The sequence below is a fragment of the Microcaecilia unicolor genome, chromosome 1 (genome assembly GCF_901765095.1).
Source record: "Microcaecilia unicolor chromosome 1, aMicUni1.1, whole genome shotgun sequence".
Lineage (NCBI taxonomy): Eukaryota > Metazoa > Chordata > Amphibia > Gymnophiona > Siphonopidae > Microcaecilia > Microcaecilia unicolor.
In genome coordinates this window covers 23582194-23599235 of record NC_044031.1, presented here as the reverse complement: position 1 = coordinate 23599235, position 17042 = coordinate 23582194, and the positions used below count along the sequence as shown (strand labels likewise).

Below are 17042 nucleotides of genomic sequence, written 5' to 3'. Positions count from 1 at the left end.
GATTCTTAAAAAAACTGCCTCTCTCTCTTGTAACATTATTACATTACCTGTACTGTAAATAAATCTTTTTTTAATATCATTTTTATTGATGACATGTCAACGTAAATTACAGGCAACAGAACAATGTTGTCCAACAAGAAATACACAAACATACCATAAAACCAGGTTGTAGTCTGTCATCATAGGTTTTACATTTTCTCCCCCCTCCCCCCTTACTAACACTACCGTGATGATAGAGTCTGATAATATGACCATGATAGAACAGTAACAGCATACGTTTGATACGGCAACCTTTCCTTTTTACATTCACCATTCCATCTGCATGCCATCCCACCCGATTCCCTCCCCCCTCCTCCTCAATACCCACCCCTCCCCCCTACTCTCCCCCCCCCCCCCCCCCCTGCGGGCTTAACCATTCAAAATCCTGGTATGGGCTATTGGAGTCAGCATGTCCCAAAATGGAGACCAACACTGAAGTAAACAGTCCCCTTTCCGGGAGGCCAGGTCTTCCACCTCCCTGCGCTCCATAGTGCTCAGGGAGATCATCAAGGATCTCCACCGCTGTAGGTTGGGTGGGTCTGACGACATCCAGCCCAACAGGATTGTCTTCTTTCCCATGGTAATTGCTCTGCGGGTAAATGTCAACATACCTTTCTTTCAGCAACCCTTCACATGATATACATCAAACAAAAGAGCGGGAGCAGGGCGCCAATCTGACCCCCAAAATGTTGACACAAATGCACAAAGCCGAGTCTAAAAGGCTCGGACTAGGGGACATAGCCAAAACATGTGGCCCAAGTGTGCCCCCAGCCTCGAGCACTTCGGACAGTCATCTTGAGGTCTTAGGGTGGCCCTGAATGCTCTGTGTGGCGAGATATACAATCGCATGGCAAATTTGTAGTGTAGTTCATGCAAGGTCACATCTCCAGAGGTTCTATATCCAGTAATTAAGCTAGACTGCACCATCTTATCTGTGATACGACATCCCAGCTCTCCAGACCAAGCCTGAGCTGGTATCTCATAGTTTATCCCAGGGCATGCATCTCTGAGCTGGGTGTGGAAATGCTTTAAAGGGACCAAAAGCCGTGCTTCCAGATCAAATAGGTCTATGAGTTGCCTCCGTCTCTGCGAGATCAACGAGGTTCGTGGGAGGGAGGCAACATAGTGACTCAACTGTAAATATGGTAAAAAGGCCCGGGGGGGGGGGGGGAAGCCCATCATTCTCGCACAGGTCTCTGGTTTACAGGCACCCTCCTTAGTCAGCACTTGGAAAAGGAATATAATTCCTCCCTCCCTCCATGCCTGATATATCGCCAAGTCCGTACCAGCAGTGAAGTCTGCGTTACCTCCAATCGGCAGTAATGGAGACGTGTATCGCTCAAAGCCTCTAAATTTACAAAGCCAACGCCATGCTCGTTGTAATGGTAGAAATATAGGAGCATAGCCCCTCGTGGTGGGTGCTCGTCCCGCTGGGGCATGTAACCAGTAGCTAAAGTGGAAAGTACTCAACACCATGGTCTCCGCAGATGGAAAAGAGAAAAAAGATGTGCCCCGAAACCAGTTGCTAATGTGTCTCATACAGCCTGCCACTGAAAATCTCTGCATGCTATGTACGCCCAGCCCTCCCTTACTCACCGAAAGGTATGTCTGTGCGAATGGGATCTGGGACTTCTTACCCCTTCAAAGGAATTTCACCAGTAGTCTATGCAGCTGCCCTTCATCCTTTCTTAAAATAAACAGTGACAACACCTGTATCACATACAGACATTTGGGGACCAAAATCATGTTATACAAAGTGACTCGACCCCACAAGGACAACGGAAGGTGTTGCCACATTTCTAGGGAACGGCCTGTCTCAGTCCACAGGGTAGCAAGGTTGGTCTTGTAAAGCTGTGTCAGCGAGGTCGGTATTCGGACACCAAGGGATTGGAGGTGCTCTGTGGCCCTTCTCAGCGAGAATAGCCCCGCCCATGTCGCCCTTACCGAGATGGGAATCGGCAGTACTTCTGACTTTTGTAAATTCAGTTGGAAACCCGAGAAGTATCCAAATTCCTCTATATGCTCCAGCGCTGCCATGAGGGATCTTTGGGGCTGCATTAGGACCAGTAGGATATCATCTGCGTAAGCTAATACTGTGATGTTAAGCTGAGGAAACTGTACCCCTGTGATCTCTGGGTCCTTTATGATATTACGCAACAGGGGTTCTAAGTATACGAGAAACAGAAGCGGGGACAGTGGACAACCCTGCCCGGTGCCTTGTCACACCGGGAAGCTTGGAGTGCACATCCCATTCACCAGTACTCGGGCCCCAGGGTCGGTATATAATGCTTCCACTGCTTGTAGGTACCACCCAGACAGGCCTATGTAGAGGAGCACTGCGAAAAGGTAGTCCCAGTTTACCTGGTCGAAAGCTTTCGTGGCGTCTAAACCTGCCAGTAACAAAGGCTGACCTGTCGACTCAGCATGTGCGACGGCAAGTAAGGCTCTGCGCACATTCAGTTCCGGGTGTCTCCCCCTCACAAATCCGACCTGGTGGTCGCCCACCAAGGCTGTAAATAAACCTTTTTAAAAGTTAAATATATGGTCTTTATGTTCTGAGCACATGTCCTTAAACCTTACAGTGCAGGTTAATGTAGTTCAACACATATAATATTTAATTCCCCCTTTTTCTTACATATCCTTATCTTATTACCTTATAGGTAATTGGTGGAGAATAGAATTCAAAAATATATATTATTCCTACAGTTTGGTGAATTTTTATTTTTGATAGCTGAGTGAAGATTTTTTTACACTCAGTATATGTAAATGGTTTGTATCCTGTGTGGACCATGTTGTGTCTTTTTAGATTTGAAAGCTGAGTGAAGCTTTTATTACACTCAGTACATGTAAATGGTTTATATCCTGTGTGGACCATTTTGTATCTTTTTAGATTTGAAAGCTGAGTGAAACTTTTATTGCACTGAGTACATGTAAATGGTTAGTTTCCCATGTGAATTCTTTGGTGAATTCTTAGATTTGAAGCTTGAGTGAAGCTTTTATTACACTCACTATATATAAATGATTTGTATCCTGTGCGGATCATTTTGTGTCTTTTTAGATATGAAAGACGAGCGAAGCTTTTATTGCACACACTGCATGTAAATGGTTTGTATCCTGTGTGGATCATTTTGTGTCTTTTTAGATGTAACATAGTAGATGACGGCAGAAAAAGACCTGCAAGGTCTATCTAGTCTGCCCAACAAGATAAACTCATATATGCTACTTCTTGTGTATACCTTACATTGATTTGTATCTGCCATTTTCAGGACACAGACCGTAGAAGTCTTGCCCAGAACTAGCCCCATTTTCAGGACACAGACCGTGACAGACAAGTGAAGCTTTTATTACACTCAGTACATGTAAATGGTTTGTCTCCTGTGTGGACCATTTTGTGTCTTTTTAGAGCTGAAAGCCGAGTGAAGCTTTTATTACACTCAGTACATGTAAATGGTTTGTCTCCTGTGTGGACTATTTTGTGTCTTTTTAGATTTGAAAGTGTAGTGAAGCTTTTATTACACTCAGTACATGTAAATTGATTTTCTCCTCTGTGAATCTTTTGGTGAAATTTTAGATATGAAAGACAAGTGAAGCTTTTATTACACTCAGTACATGTAAATGGTTTGTCTCCTGTGTGCACCATTTTGTGTCTTTTTAGATGTGACAGCTGAGTGAAGCTTTTATTACACTCACTACATGTAAATGGTTTGTACCCTGTGTGGATCATTTTATGACTTTTTAGACTTGAAAGCCGAGTGAAGCTTTTATTACACTCACTACATGTAAATGGTTTGTCTCCTGTGTGGATCATTTTGTGTTTTTTTAGTTGTGACAGCTGAGTGAAGCTTTTATTACACTCACTACATGTAAATGGTTTGTTTCCCATGTGGATCATTTTGTGTTTTTTTAGATCTGAACGACAAGTAAAGCTTTTATTACACTCAGTACATGCAAATGGTTTGTCTCCTGTGTGGACCATTTTGTGTCTTTTTAGATTTGAAAGCTGAGTGAAGCTTTTATTACACTCACTACATGTAAATGGTTTGTTTCCCGTGTGGATCATTTTGTGTTTTTTTAGATCTGAACGACAAGTAAAGCTTTTATTACACTCAGTACATGTAAATGGTTTGTCTCCTGTGTGGGCCATTTTGTGTCTTTTTAGATTTGAAAGCTGAATGAAGCTTTTATTACACTCAGTACATGTAAATGGTTTGTATCCTGTGTGGATCATTTTGTGTTTTTTTAATTGTGAAAGCTGAGTGAAGCTTTTATTACACTCAGTACATGTAAATGGTTTGCTTCCCGTGTGGATCATTTTGTGTTTTTTTAGGTCTGAACGACAAGTAAAGCTTTTATTACACACAGTACATGTAAATGGTTTGTACCCTGTGTGGATCATTTTATGACGTTTTAGATCTGAAAGCTGAGTGAAGCTTTTATTACACACAGTACATGTAAATGCTTTGTACCCTGTGTGGATCATTTTATGACTTTTTAGATGTGAAAGCCGAGTGAAGCTTTTATTACACTCACTACATGTAAATGGTTTTACTGCTGAGTGGGTGTGTTGATGAATTTTTAGAGCTGAAAGCTGAGTGAAGTTTTTATTACACTCAGTAGATGTAAAGGATTTCTCTCTTTCATGATTCCTTTTGTGCATTTGGAGTTCTGAAAATAAGAGGAAGCTCTTACTACATTCAGCACAAATAAAACTGATACTCCTATTGTACGCAATACATGTAAATTCTCTCTGTTGTTTTTTTCCTTTCCTCTCGCCATGGTGTAATTTAGAAGTCACTTGATCGCTATTATTAATTTGGAAGAGTCTCTGGTCCTCAGGGATGTCACTGAGCTCCTTGTCATTTCTCTCACACTTACTGGGTCCGTCTGTTGAATCTCCTGCAGGGTCTCTCTCTTCCTTTGATTCTTGCTTACAGTTCTTTGTATTAATCTTCTTAGTTCTCGGGGAAATATTCTCACAGACATTTTCTGAGTGTTTTTGGATTTGTTCCATTTCTACAGGATGTTCTCCCTGCTTCTTTTCTCTCTTCCTTTCTTGTGTGATGTGATGATCTGTTGGATATAAATAGAAGGTATTAATAAAGTGTTAGAAGACTGTGATTTCCAAGATATTTCCTCTATATAATGGCGGGATTGGTTATTTTACACAGCGATTTTCTAAGTGTGGCTTAAGAACTGGTTTGCAAGTAAGAAACAGACCATTTCATGAAGCGTTTTTCTACAGTTACTGCCACAAAGGTAGGCCAGAGCAGGGCAAAGGGCTAGACAAATATCTAAAAAGAAGAAACATTACATCCTATATAATAAAAAGCACTTTCAACGTTCTGAAGCTGACTCCATGGCACTTAAACCTTGAGCCAATCGTGCTCTCCATCTCATGAATTGACGTCAGTACTTCCAGGTACATCACCAGCGTCACTGACCAACCACATGAAAGCAGCACGAGGCACACCACAGTGTTCCCGTACGTGAATGACACACTCTGCCCTCCCACCCCTCTCGCTCCGCTTCGGAGCCCTGCTGATATGAAAAAACAGTCACCTGGATCAGTTCCTCGCGCCGTGTCCCACCCTCACGCCCCTCTCGCTCCACCCTCCCACCCCTCTCGCTATGCCCTCCCGCCCTCGGAGCACTGCTGATCTCCAGCTGAAAAGACACTGGCCGTCGCTACAGCAGCACACCTCCTGACTGAAGAAAACCTGACCCATGTGCTGCAGGCATTGATACTGCCTGCTCTGCTTCGCCTGTATTCATCGTGGAACTCCTACACTACTGCAGGCTCCATCAGTGTGCCTACCTGCTGTCGAGGTAAAAGAAGTCCAAACTACAAAAACAACTTTTGGATCAGGAGGTGATAAGGTGCAGGGCTGGGCTGCGGTGGTGTGGGGACTAGCCAGAGTTGATTTCATGTCACTCTCTCTAGGGGGGGGGGGGGGGGGGCGAGAGGGGAGGAGGGGGGACGACCCTGGAATACGGAGGAAGGGGTGACACTGGAACTGGGAGGGGTGCCCCTGGCACACACTCTCACACAGACACACTCGCACCCAGTCTCAATCTATCTCTGTCACACACACATTCACTCTCTCTCTCTCACAGTCACTCTCACACATACTCTCTCAAACATACACACTCCGAGGAAAACCTTGCTAGCGCCCGTTTCATTTGTGTCAGAAACGGGCCTGTTTTACTAGTAGTAACATAGTAAGTGACAGCAGATAAAGACCTGTATGTACGGTCCATCCAGTCTGCCCAACAAGATAAACTCATTTTAATTGATATGCGATACTTTATATATATATACCCGAGTTTGATTTGTCCTTGCCATTCACCGAAGAGAGGGACTGCTCAGACCTGTTACATAGTTTAAAAACATTAACGACAAGTGTGTGTGAACTGTGTGGCAGTGCTGATGAGAATGTATGAGAGTTTGGTGCACTTTGAGCAAAAAAATAGTGATATTATAAGCTCCTCATAGAAGGGACTGATATTATAAGCTCTTCAGAGAAGGGAATTATACATATAATTTGCCTTAAAAGAAGCCTGCATGGAGGTATGTGCTTTAACATCAGCTCCGTATTGCTGCAACATTCTCGACTTGTATTTAAAGGAGGTAAAGGAAGATACCGAATAGCTGCAGTGGGTTATGGTACAGAAACGGTCCTTGCATCCCTACTAGATGATCTTCACAGAAACTGAGACAAGGGATTCGCCTCCATGTTAGTATTGCTTGATTTCTCTGTAGCTTTTGACACCGTGGATCATGATATCATGCTAGCACGACTGACAGAAACAGGTATCAATGGAACAGTACTTGCCTGGTTCAGATCCTACCTATCAGACAGGCAACCATCCATAATGTTTGGCAGCAACTCATCACCACCATGCGGGGTACAAGGATCGATACTGTCACCTATTCTGTTCAATATCTACCTCAAACCACTAGCTGAGCTGATTTGGTCAATGGACACTCGGTTCTACATCTATGCAGATGATGTGCAGCTACTCATACCCATTCAACCTGACTTACCTACAGCCTTGAATAAACTGATTACCTGTCTAACATCAATTCAAGAATGGGCTAAACACAACAAACTTTGCCTGAACCCAAGTAAAACCGAGCTTCTCTGGGTCCCTAACACAAGTGGATACATACCTGACATCAAAATCCCTTTTGGGAAGTATGAACTCCCCCTCAAATCACAAGTCAGAAACCTTGGAATACAATTAGATTCAACAATTACACTGATTCCCCAAATCCAAGCAACCTTCAAGAGCTGCTTCTACTATTTGCGACAGCTACGCTATTTCCTTACATCGAGAAGGTACATTTTATCCCAGTTGTACATGCCATGATAACATCAAGCCTGGATTACTGCAATGCTCTATACAATGGTCTGACTACAAAGGGCCTGCACCAGCTCCAGTTGATTCGAATGCAGCAGCAAGACTCATAGAAGGTTGTAAGCGACGTGACCATATCACACCATTTTTGCAAAAACTTCATTGGCTACCAGTACAATACAGGGCTAAATTTAAAACTCTATGTCTGATCTTCAAGGCCCTGAAAGGAAATGGTCCTGAGTACCTGAAAAATAGGATGATCCTCCACACACCGCCAAGGACACTAAGGTCCTCCCAAGGACTTTCACTAACCACACCCTCTCCAAAAAACATTACATAATGTGATATCCGCAAGCGAGCCTTCTCCGGAGTAGCCCCCACACTCTGGAATGCACTGCCTGAAAGGCTGCACTCAACACAAGACTATCTCTACTTCAGGAAGCAGGTGAAAGCTTTGCTCTTCAACCAGGCCTTTACTGGAAGAAGTAACTAACTCGTTAGTCTCACTCACACACACAAGGAGTACTCAGGCTGCATATACTGCAGCAGGACATGTTTATCCACTCCTACCCTAGCTAAGATAACATTTAACCATTTCTCTGACCTCATGTGCAACTTTCTTTAAATCAATCACCTTTCTTTCTAACTCTTCCTACTTTCTTATCCTTCTATATGTTACGTCTTTGCTTTACCCTTCACTATAGTAACATAGTAACATAGTAGATGACGGCAGAAAAAGACCTGCATGGTCCATCCAGTCTGCCCAAGACAAACTCATATGTGTATACCTTACCTTGAATTTGTACCTGTCCTTTTCAGGGCACAGACCATATAAGTCTGCCCAGCAGTATTTCCCGCCTCCCAACCACCAGTCCCGCCTCCCATCACCGGCTCTTGTACAGACCGTATAAGTCTGCCCTCCCTTATCCTCGCCTCCCAACCACCACCCCCTCTTCCCCCCAACTGCTCCGCCACCCAATTTCAGCTAAGCTTCTGAGGATCCATTCCTTCTGCATAGGATTCCTCTATGCATATCCCACGCATGTTTGAACTCCGTTACCGTTTTCATCTCCACCACCTCCCGCGGGAGGGCATTCCAAGCGTCCACCACCCTCTCCGTGAAAAAATACTTCCTGATATCTTTCCTGAGTCTGCCCCCCTTCAATCTCATTTCATGTCCTCTCGTTCTACCGCCTTCCCATCTCCGGAAAAGATTCGTTTGCGGATTAATACCTTTCAAATATTTGCACGTCTGTATCATATCACCCCTGTTCCTCCTTTCCTCCAGGGTGTACATGTTCAGGTCAGCAAGCCTCTCTTCATACGTCTTGGAACGTAAATCCCATACCATCCTTGTACCTTTTCTTTGCACCGCTTCCATTTTTTTAACATCCTTCGCAAGATACGGCCTCCAAAACTGAACACAATACTCCAGGTGGGGCCTCACCAACGTCTTATACAGGGGCATTAAAACCTCCTTTCTTCTGCTGGTCACTCCTCTCTCTATACAGCCTAGCAATCTTCTAGCTACTGCCACCGCCTTGTTGCACTGTTTCGTCGCCTTCAGGTCCTCAGATACTATCACCCCAAGATCCCTCTCCCCGTCCGTGCCTATCAGACTCTCCCCGCCTAACACATACGTCTCCCTTGGATTTCTACTCCCTAAGTGCATCACTTTGCATTTCTTCGCATTGAATTTTAATTGCCAAACGTTAGACCATTCTTCTAGCTTCTTCAGATCTTTTTTCATGTTTTCCACACCCTCCGGGGTGTCCACTCTGTTGGAAATCTTGGTGTCATCCGCAAAAAGGCAAACTTTACCTTGTAACCCTTCGGCAATGTCACTCACAAATATATTGAACAGAATGGGCCCCAGCACCGATCCCTGAGGCACTCCACTACTCACCTTTCCCTCCTCCGAGCGAACTCCATTCACCACCACCCTCTGGCGTCTGTCCGTCAACCAGTTCCTAATCCAGTTCACCACTTCAGGTCCTATCTTCAGGCCGTCTAGTTTATTTAAGAGCCTCCTGTGGGGAACTGTGTCGAAAGCCTTGCTGAAATCTAAGTAGATGACGTCCATAGCACGTCCTTGATTTAGTTCTCCTGTCACCCAGTCAAAGAATTCAATGAGATTCGTTTGGCACGATTTCCCTTTGGTGAAACCATGTTGTCTCGGGTCTTGCAACTTATTGGCTTCCAGGAAATTCACTATCCTTTCCTTCAGCATGGCTTCCATTACTTTTCCAATAACCGAAGTGAGGCTTACCGGCCTGTAGTTTCCAGCTTCTTCCCTATCCCCACTTTTGTGAAGAGGGACCACCTCCGCCGTTCTCCAATCCCTCGGAACCTCTCCCGTCTCCAAGGATTTATTAAACAAATCTTTAAGAGGACCCGCCAGGACCTCTCTGAGCTCCCTCAATATTCTTGGGTGGATCCCGTCCGGTCCCATGGCTTTGTCCACCTTTAGCTTTCCAAGTTGTTGATACACACTCTCTTCCGTGAACGGTGCTATATCCATTCCATTCTCAGGTGTACTTTTGCCAGTCCCTCGCGGTCCTTCTCCAGGATTTTCTTCAGTGAAAACCGAACAAAAGTAGCTATTTAGTAAATTGGCTTTTTCTTCATCATTATCTACATAGCGGTTCGCTGTATCTTTTAGTCTCACAATTCCCTTTTTAGTCCTTCTTCTTTCACTAATATACCTGAAGAAATTTTTGTCGCCCCTCCTTACATTTCTAGCCATTTGTTCTTCCGCTTGCGCCTTCGCCAGACGTACCTCTCTCTTGGCTTCTTTCAGTTTCATCTGGTATTCCTCCCCGTGTTCCTCTTCTTGAGATTTTCTATATTTCTGGTGGTGATGGAGATGAAAACGGTAAAGGAATTCAAACATGCATGGGATAAACACAAAGGAATCCTGTTTAGAAGGAATGGATCTACAGAATCTTAGTGGAGATTGGGTGGCGATGCTGGTATTGGAGAGTAAAACCAGTGCAGGGCGGACTTCTACAGCGCAGACTGGATGGACCGTTCAGGTCTTTATTACTACTACTACTTAACATTTTTAAAGCGCTACTAGGGTTACGCAGCGCAGTACAGTTTAACAGAGAAGAACAGTCCCTGCTCAAGGAGCTTACAATCTAAAGGACAAGTGTACAGTCAGTCAAATAGGGCAGTCAAATTGGGGCAGTCTAGATTTCCTGAATAGAGGCATGTTAGGTGCCGAAGGCGACATTGAAGAGGTGGGCTTTGAGCAAAGATTTGAAGATGGGCAGGGAGGGGGCTTGGTGAATGGGCTCAAGAAGTTTATTCCAAGCACAGGGTGAGGCGAGGCAGAAAGGGCGGAGCCTGGAGTTGGTGGTGGTGGAGAAGGGTACTGAGAGGAGGGATTTGTCCTGTGAGCGGAGGTTTCGGGTGGAAACGTTAAGGGGAGATGAGGATAGAGAGGTAATGAGGGGCTGCAGATTGAGTGCATTTGTAGGTTAGGAGGAGAAGCTTGAACTGTATGCGGTACCTGATCGGAAGCCAGTGAAGTGACTTGACGAGAGGGGTGATATGAGCATATCGGTCCAGGCGGAATATAAGACGGGCAGCAGAGTTCTGCATGGATTGAAGGGGGGATAGATGGTTAAGTGGGAGGCCAGTGAGGAGTAGGTTGCAGTAGTCAAAGCGAGAGGTAATGAGAGAGTGGACGAGATTTCGGGTGGTGTGCTCAGACAGGAAAGGGCGAATTTTGCTGATGTTAAAAAGAAAGAAGCGACAGGTCTTGGCTATCTGCTGGATTTGCGCAGAGAAGGAGAGGGAGGAGTCGAAGATGACTCCGAGGTTGCGGGCAGATGAGACGGGGAGGATGAGGGTGTTATCGACTGAGAGAGTGGAGGAAGAGAAGTGGGTTTTGGTGGAAAGACGATAAGCTCAGTCTTGGCCATGTTCAGTTTCAGGTGGCGGTTGGACATCCAAGCAGCAATGTCGGATAAGCAGGCCGATACTTTGGCCTGGGTTTCCGCAGTGATGTCTGGTGTGGACAGATAAAGCTGGGTGTCGTCAGCATAAAGATGATATTGGAAACCATGCGATGAGATCAACGAGCCCAGGGAAGAGGTGTAGATTGAAAAAAGAAGGGGTGCAAGGACAGATCCCTGAGGAACTCCAACAGACAGCGGGATGGGGGTGGAAGAAGAACCATGAGAATGTACTCTGAAGGTACGGTGGGAGAGATAAGAGAAGAACCAGGAGAGAACAGAGCCCTGGAACCCAAATGAGGACAGTGTGGCAAGAAGTAACTCATGGTTGACAGTGTCAAAAGCGGCGGATAGGTCAAGGAGGATGAGGATGGAGTAGTGACCTTTGGATTTGGCAAGGAACAGGTCATTACAGACTTTAGAGAGTGCCGTTTCTGTCTAGTGTAGAGGGCGAAAACTGGATTGAAGTGGATCGAGGATGGCATGAGAGGAGAAAAAATCAAGGCAGCGGCACGTTCAAGTATCTTGGAGGGAAAGGGTAGGAGGGAGATGGGGCAGTAGTTGGAGGAACAGGTAGGATCAAGTGATGGTTTTTTGAGGACTGGTGTGACTACGGCGTGCTTGAAGGTGTCAGGGCCAGTTGCAGTGGAGAGAGAGCGGTTGAGGATATGACAGATGGGGGGGGGGGGGGTGACAGTAGGAGAGATGGTGTTAAGTAAGTCGGTGGGGATGGGGTCAGAGGAACAAGTGGTGCATTTCAAGGAGGAAAGAAGGTAGGCAGTTTCCTCTTCAGTGATATCAGGAAAAGAGGAGAAGGAGGCCTGGGTTGGTTGGTTGAGGGAGTGGGTTGAAGGGTGACGAGGAGGAGGTGGCTTGGTAGTGAACTCAAGGTTGATCTTCTGCACCTTGTCGCGGAAGTAGTCAGCCAGTGATTGAGGAGAGAGTGAGGGGGGATGGGAGCGGAGGGCACTTTGAGGAGGGAGTTAAGGGTGGCGAAGAGACGACGGGGGTTGGAGCTGAGAGAATTAGTCAATTGGGTGTAATAGTCCTGTTTGGCAAGGAATAGGGAGGACTGGAAGGAGGAGAGCATGAATTTGTAATGAAGGAAATCGGTATGGGTGCGAGATTTCCTGCCGTCATTTACTATGTTACTGACCCTGTGTGGGGACAATATGTTTATGTTCCATAAATGTATATACCTTCTACAAATCACATAGCACAGCACAGCAGAGGTAGACTTCTGTGTATGTATAAAATTTGCAGATACTGTTACAAAGCGATTACAGTAACTAGAAACCAGTTACCCAGAACCTGAGCCACAAAATCTCATCTCCCTTTGTAGGACCCCTGATTTCCCCCCATCCTCTCAGTCCCATTCCCTAGCCCCAAGTCTGCCCAGCAGTGTAATGTTCTATTACATATTGTGTTGACATTGTAAATAGTATACCATGCCATACTTTGTATTGTTTTTGAATAATTTTATTGCTGTAATTGTCTATTGCTCATGTTTGACCTATTCTTACTGTACACCGCCCTGAGTGAATTCCTTCAAAAATGCAGTAAATAAATCCTAATAAATAAACCGACTTTGGAATGTTAGGAATTTAGGGGGGGGATGATGTCTGGGTGAGACATGACAGGTGGAAAGAATAAACAGGCAGATGAGAAGGAAGGGGGAGAGAGCTGGATGAAAAACCTATAAAATGAGAGAACGCCTTAGTCCCTGGGGGAGCACCGGGGAAGCCAGCTGACTGATAGTTCTTCCCACTTCTAATCTTTTTTTTTTCTTTCTTATGTTTTAGTAAACAAAACACTTCTTGGAATCACTGTGGATTGAAATTCCATGTGTAAGGGGGAAAAGGATAATGATAGGAGTGTACTACCGTCCACCTGGCCAGGATGAACAGACGGATGCAGAAATGTTAAAGGAAATTAGGGATGCAAACAAACTGGGCAACACAATAATAATGGGTGATTTCAATTACCCCGATACTGACTGGATAAATGTAACATCGGGACACGCTAGGGAGGTAAATTCCCTGATGAAATCAAGGACAGCTTTATGGAGCAGTTGGTACAAGAACCAAGGAGAGAAGGAAAAATTCTACACCTAGTCCTTAGTGAAGCGCATGATCTGGTGCGGGAGGTAATGGTGCTAGGGCCGCTTGATAACAGTGATCATAATATGATCGGATTTGATATTAGCTTTGAAGTATACATAGGAAATCAAATACGTTAGTGTTTAACTTTAAAAAAAGGAGACTAGGGAAAGAGGGCCCGTCTGCCATTTTGTAAAGTGCTGTTACCACGCATAAAGGGGGGTTTGGGACTCCTAGACTTAAAATTGTTTTCCCTGGCCAGCAGTATGAGACATCTGTCCGACTGGTTCCGCTCTACAAATTTTTTCTCTTGTACAGAGGCAGAGGTGGCAATTCTGGGAAAAATGCAATTTTCTTATTGGCTCCATGCGCCCTCCAGAGAATTACCGGGGTTGGGCCCCTACCGACCAATCCTTTTGCCCTTGAGGGCCGCATGGAGATGGATGGGCAGGATCCTGCGGGTAGATACCAAGACTTCGGCTTTACTGCCCCAAAAGGGTAATTTGGCTTTTCCGGCGGGTGGTGCTTTGGTCCCTTTCCAGAGGCGGGCTAAAATGGGAATTAGGTACTTATTCCACGTGGTAACTGAACAAGGGACATTAAAACCATTTGAGGAATTGAAGGAAGAGTATGGTTTGAGTGTGAATGACTGGTTAGCATATACACAATTACGACACTATGTAAATTCTTTACCGGCAGAATCATTAACTAATGTTTCCTGGGAAAAACTTAATGAAATATTGGGTCTTGAGGCACAGTCACGAGTGCCCCTGAGCTATTTTCATCGTGGTTTGAGGGACTCTTTGCAACAAATTGACTGTCACCGGGTGGCACAAGCCTGGAATGAGGAATTGCAGAGTAATCTATATCCTGAGCAGATTGACAAATGCCTTAAATCTATCACTACAGTCACAGACAATGCTACCTGGTGGGAGCTACAATATAAATTTCTGCTTCGGCTACACGTCTCCCCGCACAGAGCATATAAAGCCACGCTTCGAAAATTGGACAATTGCCCAAAATGTAATGATATTACGGCTCACTTGGGGCACATGTATTGGACATGTGCGCCGGTTAAAGCCTTTTGGACTGAACTGAGTAAACATGTCTCCCAAATTTGGAACCATACATGGAAACCGACTCCTAAACTACTGTTTGATCTTTTTGAAATACAGCGGCCTGTGCCGGCAGGATTCACAGCATTCTTGAAAAGGACAGTATTAATGGCAAAGCGTGTCATATTGCAACTATGGTTGGTAACAGATCAGCCGAGTATAGCACACTGGAGGTCCGCAATGATTCAAGCTTGTGCCATAGAAAAGAAAGTTATAAGAGACTTAACCTCCAAGAGAGGTGATCAGTTTTGTCACATTTGGTCTCCATTTTGGGACACTCTCACTCCAGTGGCAAGAAGCAAAATCTTGAACTCTTGAAGTGATTTGGGGATGGGGGGGGATAGGGATAGAGGGTAGGAGGGATGGGGGGGGGGGGGAAGAGCTGTGTTCAAAAATGTAAACAATTCAGGCAGACAAATATTATGTTGTATTGTATTTTACATTGTGTGCATTTGTTGAATTGTCTGAATAAAAGGATGATTTAAAAAAAAAAAAAAAAAAAAGGAGACTATGACAAAATGAGAACGGTGAAAAACAGAGAGTAGGGTTAAATGGTCAATATTCTTAATGAAGAAGGGTAGTTAGTGGGGTTCCCTAGGGCTCTGTGCTGGGACCGCTGCTTTTTAACATATTTATCAATGACCTAGAGATGGGAGTAACTAGTGAGGTAATTAAATTTGCTGATGACACGGGGAGGAAGTGACGTCACCGTCCATGATGGCAGCCTAGCTCTATGGCTCCCGCTCCCTGCATCCGTTAAAAGCAATAACCTACGGTCAGCGGCACCTCTGGAGGAGTTAAAAGCAAAGAATTAACTCACGGAACAACAACCATCATGAACAAAGCGGTTTCCGCACGGAGCGGCAGGCGGGTGGAGGGACGAGTAAAACACCAAAGCGTCACGAGTCTCGGGCGCGGGCCTCACCGTCAGATTCGGACTCCGCGATTTCATTGGCAGAGTCCCGGCAGCCCCCTGCAAAAAAAGGCATCTTCAGCAAGCTCCGCCAGCTTTTAACTAGAATCCAGGACGATATCAAAGCGTCTAAGGAGGAGATCCTGGACCGCATGGAGGTAATGAGCACGGACCTCCAGGAGCTGGGGGGCAGGGTGGAGGAAGCAGAAATGAAGATCAAGGAGCACGCTGAATCCCTGCAGCAGCATGAGTCACAAATCCAAGCGCTGGAGTTGAAAAATGTAGAACTAGCGTACAAACTGGATGATATCGAAAACAGAGACAGAAGGAACAACCGAGGGATTCCCGAAGGTGGGGAGACAGAGGACATCCCGCAGATAGTGAAAACCTTGTGTACAACCCTGCTGGGAGCTGAGGCGGAAGCGGTGGCGACTGAACTGGACAAAGCGCATAGAGCTCTTGGCCAGCGGCAGGAGTGCAGGCCGAAGGATATAATCACCCGGATCAATAAATATGAGGTCAAAGAGCAGATACTCAACTGGGCCTGGAAGGCACAGGACTTAGAGTATGGTGGAGCTAAAATCTCTGTGTATCAGGATCTTTCGCAATATACTCTACAACAGCGACGCCAGATGAAACCGGCATTGGAAGTTCTGATTAAAGACCGCACGCCATACAGATGGGGCTTCCCGTTCTCCTTAAACTTTGAGCTGAAGGGAACCAAGTATAGAGTCCAGTCACTATCGGAGGCTTGGAAGATCCTGCATGTGGCAGGGCTGGTAGCTACGAGAACACCCCCGGGGACATTAGCACCAGCGACAAAAGAGAAGCTACAAAACGGCAGCGGGTCCCTGAATCAGCTAAGCGCAGTAACCCAAAAAGAAGAGTCGTGGTAGCTGAGACCTGAATAAGTTTGGAGAAGACTAGAGAACATTGTTCATGCAGGATGCACTGCCCTGAGGATGATCAGGGGGTTATTGGACAAAGTGTGGTAAAAGTGGGCCTGAAAGGAAGGGCTCCACAACCGGTATTATGAGTTAAGAACTTTGCTTGTTACTTTAGCCATGTAGTCTATATACGGGGGGAGTTTGTAAAGTGGGTTAGTGGGAAGAAGGGAAGGTGGGGATGGGAGAGCTGAATAGTATGTGTACAGTAAGTGGTGGGGGGGGGGGAACCCAGGGGGATGAGCAGATGATTGATGAGTGAGCGGTGGATGCGTGAGTTAGGATATGGGGTGGGATGTTGAAGACATGGGGGGGGTGCAGGGGGGTGGGGTTGGGTTGTCAGGGTTAAGGTGGGTTACTTCCTCTTTTCCTATTTAAGGGATAAGTGTCCTCTGGTTGGTGTTCGTGTTGGGGGACCAGGGGGGGATAGGGGGGGAGGGAGGGGTATCAGTAGGGTGTTGGATGGGGGGTGGGACTACTGTGTAAAGATGGAGGCTCCTACCAATTAACTGAATTGGTTCCCTGTGCAAGTTATAGGCATCACTTGTTTGCATACCCAGGCATGAGTGCTGACCTAAAAATTATATCTTATAATGTTAAAGGCTTGAACA

The 17042-nt window shown here is 45.6% G+C and overlaps 1 protein-coding gene across 1 annotated transcript in view; it reads right to left on the bottom strand.

Annotated features, from left to right (window-relative positions):
• Nucleotides 1–1680: 1680 nt before the first annotated feature.
• LOC115461310 (gastrula zinc finger protein XlCGF26.1-like) overlaps nt 1681–17042 on the bottom strand; it is a 56080-nt gene continuing 40718 nt past the window's right edge. The window contains exons 3-5 of the mRNA XM_030191060.1: nt 4506–5109; nt 3372–4253; nt 1681–1726 (exon numbers count right to left, since the gene is read on the bottom strand). Of these exons, the coding sequence (XP_030046920.1) occupies nt 1681–1726; nt 3372–4253; nt 4506–5109 (1532 nt within the window). The remainder of the gene's footprint in view (nt 1727–3371; nt 4254–4505; nt 5110–17042) is intronic.